At 51.5% G+C, this 9732-nt stretch overlaps 6 protein-coding genes and 2 non-coding genes across 8 annotated transcripts, besides 1 other annotated feature; 7 read left to right on the top strand and 1 right to left on the bottom strand.

Annotated features, from left to right (window-relative positions):
* Positions 1–803: 803 nt before the first annotated feature.
* Positions 804–1400, top strand: TbgDal_VIII6610 (ubiquitin carrier protein, putative; the record flags this gene model as incomplete). Its single annotated transcript, XM_011777697.1, has 1 exon — positions 804–1400. One exon carries the CDS (start codon positions 804–806, stop codon positions 1398–1400), a length of 597 nt encoding a protein of 198 aa, XP_011775999.1.
* A 382-nt stretch (positions 1401–1782) lies between these two features.
* On the top strand, positions 1783–3087 carry TbgDal_VIII6620 (hypothetical protein, conserved; the record flags this gene model as incomplete). The annotated part of the gene is made up of 1 exon (XM_011777698.1): positions 1783–3087. One exon carries the CDS (start codon positions 1783–1785, stop codon positions 3085–3087), a length of 1305 nt encoding a protein of 434 aa, XP_011776000.1.
* A 328-nt stretch (positions 3088–3415) lies between these two features.
* TbgDal_VIII6630 (hypothetical protein, conserved) lies at positions 3416–4534 on the top strand (the record flags this gene model as incomplete). The annotated part of the gene is made up of 1 exon (XM_011777699.1): positions 3416–4534. The coding sequence occupies one exon, from the start codon at positions 3416–3418 to the stop codon at positions 4532–4534; it is 1119 nt and encodes a 372-aa protein (XP_011776001.1).
* Positions 4535–4900: 366 nt separating this feature from the next.
* On the top strand, positions 4901–5956 carry TbgDal_VIII6640 (DNA repair and transcription factor protein,putative; the record flags this gene model as incomplete). Its single annotated transcript, XM_011777700.1, has 1 exon — positions 4901–5956. One exon carries the CDS (start codon positions 4901–4903, stop codon positions 5954–5956), a length of 1056 nt encoding a protein of 351 aa, XP_011776002.1.
* Positions 5957–6244: 288 nt separating this feature from the next.
* Positions 6245–7066, top strand: TbgDal_VIII6650 (hypothetical protein, conserved; the record flags this gene model as incomplete). The annotated part of the gene is made up of 1 exon (XM_011777701.1): positions 6245–7066. One exon carries the CDS (start codon positions 6245–6247, stop codon positions 7064–7066), a length of 822 nt encoding a protein of 273 aa, XP_011776003.1.
* A 356-nt stretch (positions 7067–7422) lies between these two features.
* TbgDal_VIII6660 (hypothetical protein, conserved) lies at positions 7423–8544 on the top strand (the record flags this gene model as incomplete). The annotated part of the gene is made up of 1 exon (XM_011777702.1): positions 7423–8544. The coding sequence occupies one exon, from the start codon at positions 7423–7425 to the stop codon at positions 8542–8544; it is 1122 nt and encodes a 373-aa protein (XP_011776004.1).
* A 769-nt stretch (positions 8545–9313) lies between these two features.
* Positions 9314–9387, top strand: TbgDal_VIIItIle02. The gene has a single exon. It is a non-coding gene; the product is annotated as a tRNA-Ile (tRNA).
* Positions 9388–9436: 49 nt separating this feature from the next.
* Positions 9437–9518, bottom strand: a tRNA (tRNA-Leu).
* Positions 9519–9613: 95 nt separating this feature from the next.
* Positions 9614–9685, bottom strand: TbgDal_VIIItGln02. The gene has a single exon. It is a non-coding gene; the product is annotated as a tRNA-Gln (tRNA).
* Positions 9686–9732: the final 47 nt, after the last annotated feature.

Below are 9732 nucleotides of genomic sequence, written 5' to 3' on the forward strand. Positions count from 1 at the left end.
AATTGTATTGAAGAAAATGGAGAAGGGAATTCGAAAGGAGGCAGAGGAATGAAACAAGAAGCAGACGGATGAGATGCAAAGGAAGGAGTGGAAGAGAAGCGGGAAGAGACGAGAAACGACCATACACACACACACATATATATATATGTGTCGGTGTGTGTTTGTATATGTATATGTATTTTTCCAAATGAGTGAAATAATTGTGGATAACGCGATGCGTTACGAGTGTTGTTGGGTGAAGAAGTATAGTATGTGACTGTGCGCGTGCGGACTTTTGAGGAGCTACCTAATTTTTTCTTTTTTTTTCAGGTACTAAGACATGGAGATGTATCATCACCTTGTGGTCGTTATTGTCTTAGGTGCTTCTATTTTTGTTTAATTTCTTTGTGGATACCTCGTTCTCGTTCTTTGCTACGTTAAAAAGTATTTCGGACCTTCATTCGCCCCTCCTTCCAAAAACGCGTATTCCTTTCGAACGCGAAAAGGAAGGAGGGGCCGCGGGTGGTAGTTCCCTCTTTCTATTTCCATCCCACCCTTCTGACTTTTAAAAAAAAAAAAAGTTGGTATGCTTCAGAGCCATCAGAGTGGCACCATGAAAAATGGGCGTATCATTACACACTCACTTCACGCGCTGGTGGGATCTCTCCCCTTTATCTTGTTTGTTCATTTATTAACCCTTTGCCGCATTACATCACAAAGCGGCGTGTTGTTGGCAACGAGGGAAAGGTGAGAAGAGGGAGGTTGAGTGTAGGGGCATACATACGGGAGGAAAGAAAAGGGACGAAGGTAAAGGGGGGAAGCAAATGCTCTCACGCATCAAGAGGCAGCAAGAGGAGGCGCAGGCGGCCACCAGGTCTGGTGGTGAAAGCGCAATAAATCAACCGGGGCAGAAAGAATCCATGGCTGTTTTGCGCCTCAAAAATGATTTAGACAATTTAGACGGTATTTGCAGCAAGGTTGTGATTCCCGATCCAGATAACATGCTGCGGATGAAGGTCACCGTCCGTCCATCCCGGCCTTCCATTTGGCATGGAGGACTCTTCGATTTCCTTCTAGAGTTCCGTGAGGAATACCCGTACGAAGGCCCAAGAGTGCGGTACGTGGGGCCCAACCGAGTGTGGCATCCGAACATTGAGGGAAGTGAATTTGCTGAAAAGGAAGGTATGGAGAAGGCATCACGAAAGACGGAGTGGAGTGTTTGTCTAAGTTTCCAGACGGATTGGAAACCAACTTTCAGTCTTCGTGATGTTATTATCATGATTGAACTCCTCTTCCAAGATCCCAACCCTGATGATCCGCTACACGGAACGTCAAAACAGGCGGCACAGATGATGAAAGACGACCCTGTGAGGTTTAGGACGAAGGCTCGTTACTGGATGAGTGGGCATTATATCGACTGAGTTGTAGCCGCCGATTGGGGCTGCTTACTTGAAAATGCGACCACCGAGTGTGTTCTCCTCAAATAAAGGAGTTTGGTGGCGCATCAGGTGGCTCCACAGAAACGGTGTTGCGTGTAAAATAACTGAAAATTATTGGATATCTCAGGGCGCGTTCCCCTCTCCCCTTTCCGATAGCACACGGGACACGGGGTTGCATTTCGCACTCCGAACCACGTATATACATCCGTGTATATCGGATGGTGATCTTTGTTTATGTGCTTGCCTTCACTCGCTTTCTTTCCCCCCCCCTCCTATTGTGTGTCCTTCTCCCCACAAAATATGTTAACACACATTTGTGCGTTCGTGCGTGCACATTCAAAATGAAACGTGTCACTGTCCGTACATGTACCAAATGAATGACACGAAAGAACAGAAACAAACTGCCACCATCAGTCTGTCAACGATGGAAGAAAAGACGACGAAGATTGACACTGTGATCGGGTCAGCCCTCTTCGGTGCCAACAGACCAAAGGAAACGGGGACGCCGTACACAAGCGCGGGTGGGGGCGAGGTGTACTTCAATCCCTCCAACCTTCTTGGCTACGTGTGGAGCTATGTTAAGGATGAACGTGCTCGTGGAGACTCCAGTGGAATGGGTGTGTCTGGACCGGACCTCCACATGCGACCTCCGCAGTGGATGGAAGACAAAAATGTTTCCATTGATGGCACGCCGCTGACGGAGGAAGAACTCAGAGCACCCAACTTTTGGCAGACAAAGTACAAACGCGAGCTCGACATTGGGGAAGCTATTCAGGAGGTTAAGCGAACCCGACGGACGGAAGCTACACACGATATTGTTGGCTCCATATCGTGGCTTGGGCGCAAACTGGGATGGTCGGAGCCACTGGACGAACAGTACGCTCGCAAAAAGGTGGAGGAGCGTTACCGACTTCTCGGAGGCCAAGATACCACAGGTTCGGTTGTGGATGAAGCGACGACGGGACAGAAAATAGGAGTAGCCACACCATGGAAGGTTTTGCTTGAGTCCGTAGAGACTGGAAGACCCGTTGCGAAAGTGGCGAATGAGCGTCGGCTGTGTGTCGACTTTTACGGTGTTGATCATTTTTTCGACGCACGACTCCCACTTATCTGGTTCACCACAAAATGCGGCATCGCCGTGGGAATCATTCAGGGATCACTCAAGGCTATCCAAGCGGTGAACGTCGACGTGCAGTTTCTTAAAGCATCCGGCGTAGGGATCCTTTCCATTCTTAACATGTCAGTGTTTGCCAGTGTCGTAAAGTGGGGTGGAAATTGTGCTCTCTTCTCAACGGCGTTTTGCTTTGGGGATAGTCTTGCAACATCTTTGAAGTACTTTTTATTGCCTCCACATGATGCACGGCAGCGTAGCATCCTCAACTACTCTCTCGGGTTTGCCATGTCTGGCTCCACAGTCGGTATCTTACCGTGGTGGATCCTAAGTGACATGAGCTTGGCCTTTCGGCTCAGTGTTTCCGGTGCTTTCGTGGGTGGCATACTCGGCCTTGCAGTCGGAACTGTCATGCGCCGTCTGGTAATACTCAATACGACACGGCTGGAGGCAACAAATCGAGAGCTTCGACGTTATGAGGCCCTCATGCGTCGCCAGCGTTGCTGGGTGGAAGAAGAACGGTTAAAGGCAACGAATCAAAGGCTTGTGTGGTGGTAAGGTTTTGTACACACACACACACATCGTTTTTAATTAGTTGTGCTTACCTGACTGGTCGCTCGTACTGAGGGGAAAGTGCTGCTCATTTCCTTCATGGAGAAAAGATTCTACCGCAACTGCTCACGTGATCCTTACCCAACTTGAGTTAGCCTGACTTTTAAAAAAAAAAAAAACTGCGGCGCACATTGCTGACGACATCATCATATTCAATTTTTACACATGCCCATTAACAAGTATTCGTAACCACCTCCAGGGGGGAGTGCAGCAAATAAAAGGGAATAGCGCAAAGGCGGGGCTGGAGAAATTAAAAGGTGGAAAGGCGTAGCGAATGAACAGGGGGTCGGTTGCCGGCGCTATTGCTCTCAAACGGCGATGTCATCATGTAATTGACGCATTGGGTGCCAGGACTCCGCCAGAAGCGTTTCTTTTCCGCGGGAATGCTTACATGGCTTTGGGCCAGCCGTACTTTGCCTTAGCGGACTACAACACGGCGGCTCAAGTGTTGCAGCTATCGGGCCAACATCAGCAGCGCTGTCAGGAAGCACTGCTGCGCTTCCCGCCGCACCAAGTAGGTGTCTACCCGGCCGACAACTCACACCTACACATTCATGTGCATCCATACCTCAACGAGGAATGCGAGGTGAAACAAATTGATGCCGTGATCGGTCGTGGAATTGTGGCGAGGGAAAACCTCAAGAAGGGCACAGTTGTAATCCAGCGGGCCGAACCTTGGATGCGGTACCCGGTTGCTGACGGCCTCTGCGCACTGTGCACCAAACCTCTGCCAGAGAGGTTCTTTACATGCACAAACCCCCGTTGCCACGAGGAATACTGCAGCCGCGATTGTAGAACAATAGCTCTTTCTCGTTATCACTCTCGTACTTGTCGCATAGAGGGTTTGCAAGCTATCGAACTTGATTTATTCTCACAAATGAAATCATCTGAAGCAGCTACAGACAAAAACTCAGCGGCCGCACAACTGCTGATGCTGCGTGTTTTAGCTGCATCGCTGCAGCAGCAAATTGTTCCTTCAGCGCTGAGTGAAGTGCGTATTCTAAGCGGTAGGTTGCTCTTCTCCCCAGCAGCCCTCGCAGGAAAGTTTCTGGAAATCTACGAACGTTTCACCAGGGCATGTTCCACCTCCACCTCCATTCCCTACGAGGAGATGATCGGAGTTTTGGCGCGTGTGACAACCAACTGTTTCCACCGGGAGAATTGTGTAGAGCTGAGCCTTCCCCGCTCTCTCCTGAACCATTCGTGTGACGCAAACGTAGCGGAGGATGCTGAAACGGGGGAGATGAGAACGACGCAGGATGTCGCACGGGGTACAGAACTCACCATTAATTACTATCCACAACTGAAGGAACTGAATTATAAAAGCCGCTCGAGAGAGCTCGAGCGGCGTGGCTTCGTTTGCTGTTGTTCCCGATGCAGGAAGGAGAGGTAACCTTACCGCACAGGCTTTGTTGTGAAACCACCGGTTGTGTGGTTGAGAAGGTGCGCGGTATCCTTGTCTGTTTATGGTGCGTGAGTGGTGGAAAAGTTTCCGATGTCCGAATCTCGTGACCCTTCGGCAACCGTGTAATGAGCAACCCACAAAGCGCTTGCGCATCCGAAAAAAAGTTGAGTTTCCTTGCGCGAGGGCCCCCTAAATGTGTGATTCCCCGAGCTTTATTTTTTTTTATTATTATCCTCTTTCTTTGTGGATGACTTTGCAATTTCTTTCCCAGTGCGTGTACGGCTGTAGTGCAGCATAATCGCACGTAGGAAAAAGCGTGTAGGGTTTTATTATATTACAACCGGCTTCATAACGATGCTTAAAACCGTGCTACTACTTGACGGAAGTGAGGCGGTGAACTGCTCTTTGGACTACCTCCCCACGCGGCTGATTGCTCTCCGCCCTCAGCTCAACAAATTTGTGCACACCTACCTCGATGCCAATCCCTTAGCATCACTCGGTGTCGTTGTGATGCGAGACGGTGTGGCCCAACGCCTTATCCCTTGCACAACGAATGCCACAGACATTGTACAAACTCTGGAGCTGAAGTATTTTCGATTTGGTGGCTCAGGGGCAATGTCGTTGGAGAACGGACTGCGCATGGCCCTTTCCGAGCTGGTGGACCTCAGGCGAATTGCAAAGCGACTGCGAGAAAATAACTCGGGTTCCACTGGCAGCGACGTGCAGGAGGATGTCACGTCGCGTCTTCGTATAGTTCTCGCCTCGTCATCGGTAACCATTGTGGACCCACTAGACGTTTTTGCTGTGCAGAAAATCGTAGCCCAACTTAGAGTGCGTGTCGACGTTATTTCGTTCTGCGGAGCCGTACACGTTCTTCAGGAGGCTGCAGTCCTCACGGGCGGATCTCTACATACCCCCATGAACTATGAGCATCTCACGGAAATATTACGGCACTTGGCGTCACCCGAAGGAGGAAGCGCCCGGCATGTCGGTGTGCAGCCAGCTTTGATCCAAATCGGCTTCCCCATGTATGTAGGGGATGAAGCTGAGGGGAAGCGCTACCTGACTTGCCCACAATGCGGACTCATCCAAACATCCATTCCGTCAACCTGCCCCCTTTGCAAATTGCTACTCTTTAGCGTCCCACTAATTCACGTCACCTTCATCACGCGGAATGAACTGTGTGCGCCCTCGCAAAAAGTCGAGCACGCTACGAAAAAGAAAACAACGGCAGCCGCTGGTGGTGCAGCGGATACCGCGCGCTGTTCACTCTGTCAGCGAAAGCTGGCCGGTGAGGATGGGGGAGGATACTGGTGCTGTGGTTGTTGCCTTTGCGAACGTTGTGAAGCATGTGAAACCTATATTCGGGAAAATTTAGGCCTCTGCCCAACTTGCGTTGCCACCTCGTGACGTTCCAGCACCGCCAAAGCAGTCCGAGTGCACACACGAACGTGCATCTGTTTTTGGTCTCATCACGTTCAGTTTTCTATGCCCGCAGCATAATTCAGTGGTATTCCCCCTGCCCCATCCTGTTGAGTGCGCTCGCTGCCTAACCGTGTGGTGTTTCCATATCTGCCCTTCTATCGTTTTCTGTTCTCCGCATCACTGCCGCTCATGGGCCTTCCAACATGGGTCAAATGATTTGGTCGACGCCTCCTCCTTAAAATGGTGAAATATCGCCACAACTAGTGGTCAAACATGTGGCGGCGGACGCCAACTCTCGCTTCCTGTTTGTCAGCGGCGCAGGCGCTCGTGCCCTCGACGTGGCGGTCCGCCCCTTCCGGGTGGTTTCTCGTACCACAGTCCAACACAACTGAGGGTGATGAGCTTTGCGTGGCCAAACTCTTTCTGTTCCTCAACCATGCCGCACAATACATGTTTCTCGGTAAAGTTATGGCGCTTGCCGAAGAAATCCAATGTGTTCCCCGCCTCGAGTGGTTCTATGCGGAGCTGTACTTTACCCTCCCTCCAACCCCAGCTGCCGAGCGCTTGGCATGTTACATGAACGATCAAGAACGCCTTCGCTGCGGCTTGCGGAACCAGTCGCGTGGGACGAGTGCCTCAGGCCTTCTGTGGAGCAAAGAGCTTAACAAGCGTGTGGAAGAGCGTGCGACTGAGGACTTTTGCTGGCTTCTTACGAATGACCAACGGAAGACGGAGAAATTCCTTCAGGAGACGTATATCCAGTGGCACCACCGTGCGGACTATTTGGTAACGCGAAAAAGTCGCGAAAAAAGGGAATTCCGGCAAGATTTGACACTCCATCAGGTCATTCAAGAGGGACAAGAACGGAAAAGAAGGATGCAACGGCGGCGCTCGCGTGATGAGAGTCGCGAGGTGAACATCGCAGCAGGAAAGGAAAGTGAATGGGACAACTTCACTCATGACGTCCTGCCGCGGGACCTTCGTGAAGCATTGGATCGTGAGAGTGATGGGATGGAGGATGTACGCATTTCCCGCGCAGGAACTGCCACAGGGGGTTGGAACCGAGGTTACCGCACCCACCCCAACTTCCGCTAACAGGACGTACCGGGGAGTGAATTAGAACGGACCAGGAGTTAATCTTTGTGCGTTGTGACTTTCAGTGTGTCTATCATAGTGGGGCCCTTGTAAGTGTAAGCAACGAGCAGTAGGCCTCGATAAAAACATTTCTACCGGTGGTTGTGAAGATTGTTTGCCAACGGCGATCCGCTGCGGACCCCGGTTCTGTCATGCTTCTTGTTCCGATGCCGCCCGGCGCAGCACCTGTTTGCCTCGATGTTGAATGCACAAACGCCCATGTGCTTCTAACCATCTTTTTCCTGTGTTCCCGCGCATTGTTAAGCACTGGGGTGAAAAGGGGTGAAGGCAAGGCACGGTGAAGTTAGTTAGACCTCATGAACACAGTGAAAGTTCTGTTACGGAAAAGGGTGGTGCGGGCGGGCGCATTTGAGGATACGGCCCTCGCGCTCACAAACGCTCGCAGCGCTGGAGCAGAAGCCAAAGGTCGGCCTATAGTTCTGCAGAGTTTGGATGAGGTAGCGCAAGTCACACCCACAATATCTTTTAGCGGGCGCCAGCTATGGAACTCAACAAAACTTCTTAGGGAAAACGGGAATGTCCGTCGTTCCCACGGGGCCTGCGTCGTTGGCGGTGCCTCTGCCATCAGACGCGTATGGAGAGATTACAAGATTCGCCCCAACGTTGTTTATGTCCCCGATACCGAGCCCACAGTTGCGTCATGGTGCCTGGAAGATGAACTTCCCACCTGCATAGTTCGCTGCTCCCCTGTTGAGATCAATCGCGGGTTGCTTAGTGCTGAACTGGCTGATGGGCACGCAGCTGAGTTTCCGATTCCCGCATCCCCTTCGGTTGAAACGTTTCTTGGGGAAGGTAAGCCCTCTCGCCTCACATCGATGCTGGTCTTGGTTGGTCTCCGCATACCCAGCAACGTTGGCACACTCATACGGGCTGCAGTTGAAATGGGTTTTGAGAGCGTGCTTCTGATCAATTGCTTGGATCCCTTTGGTGAAAAAGCATTGCGCGCCAGTGAGGGCACTGTTTTCTCCCCCCAGTTTAAGATTTTTGAGCCGGGTAGCGATCCGGTTTCCGCATTAAACAGCATTGCCGTGGAGCATAACCTTCTGCCCTTGTTGGCCCTCCCCTCCCAGAAGGCTGAGACGGCGTTCGAGGTGGCGAAGAACTTGCACAAAATCAATGCCATGAGGCGTTCGCAGGAAGCGGAGGGAGACGCGGCAGCATCACATAACCACATCGGGCCACTGCTGATTCTGGGGTCGGAGGCAAAAGGCCTGCGGGACCTTGCAGGGGAGTGGTCGGTGCCCCGCAAGTTTGTTTCGGTTCCGCTGCCGAATTCTACCGTCGAATCTCTCAACGTGAGTGTTGCAGGTTCTATTCTTATTCACGCATTTCGACCAGCCGCGGAAAAACACTTCGTCGAATTGGAGGAGTCGGCACGTCCAAGAACACTTGGAGATGGGCCCGTCCTCTTGCGTTGATGGGCCGCGATTTGTTAAAGTGCGGACGGTGCCAAGCGATAAATAAATGTGTGAAAGGAAAGTTCTCAAATGTTTCAACGGGTGGCCTTGTCGTCGAAGCTTTGCGGATGTGGGTTAGGGTTAGGGTTAGGGGCCGCAGTTTCCAATCGTCACGCCACATTAAATTTTCTAAACGTTTTGTCCCCCGCTCGCCCCTTCGCGATTGCCGGTCTGCCTTTTTTTTTTCTTTTTTTACCTGATGCCTCCTCTCGTCACCTCCCTTTTCAACTCGCACCTCAAGATGAAGCACTTCATGGAACCTGGCCGCCTCATTGTGCGAGTGCGTGACCCCTCAAAAGAGAAAATCCTGAACAGTCCCATACGTAATGTCAGCCGCGTTGGGCATAGTGCTTGACTAAGAGCGCGTCCAGAAATTGCACCACCGTCGTCCTTTTTCCCCTCAGGTAAGGTTTGGTGTCGGCGCCCGACGGGAATGTCCTCAACACCTGGGCTCTCCACCGCTGAAAACAAAAAAAAAAAGTGGTCTTGTCCGGCAATAAGGTATTTTCAATTCCAAAGGTCCCCTTTCATCCCCGTGATATTTCCCGATTTTCCAACTACCACCACCCACCCCGGACGGTGCGACCAGCACGTCGGCAACGGGGCCTGGCTAACTTTACTCCGATTGTCCTTCAAAATGGAAGGCCGATGGAGAGTCCTGGCGATGGGGCAGTTGTCACGACCCCTTACTGTATAATATACGGTGCTGCTTTCGCTGGGCCGCACCGTTGCTCCTATAGCTCAGTCGGTTAGAGCGTGGGTCTAATAAGCCCAAGGTCACAGGTTCGACCCCTGTTGGGAGCACGTTTTCCAGTGCGGGAGAATGTAGTTGTTGAAGCTCAAAGAAAAATCCTGCTGGGGGTGGGGTTCGAACCCACGAAGCAACCGCATGAGAACTTAAGTCTCACCCCTTTGACCAACTCGGGAACCCCAGCGGCATGTTCGCCCGGCTGATCAAACTAGATCCAACATTCTCCACACAAACTAATTTCTAACGGATTTGAGCACTGTGTCGTTACGTGTCAAAAAGCACTCCCACCTGGACTCGAACCAGGGTTATCGGATTCAGAGTCCGAGGTGATAACCGCTACACTATGGGAGCGACGGTCCCAACGACTTCTTGAAAAACTATCCAAACCGAATTAAAGA

The sequence above is a fragment of the Trypanosoma brucei genome, chromosome 8 (genome assembly GCF_000210295.1).
Source record: "Trypanosoma brucei gambiense DAL972 chromosome 8, complete sequence".
NCBI classification, from domain to species: Eukaryota; Euglenozoa; class Kinetoplastea; order Trypanosomatida; family Trypanosomatidae; genus Trypanosoma; species Trypanosoma brucei.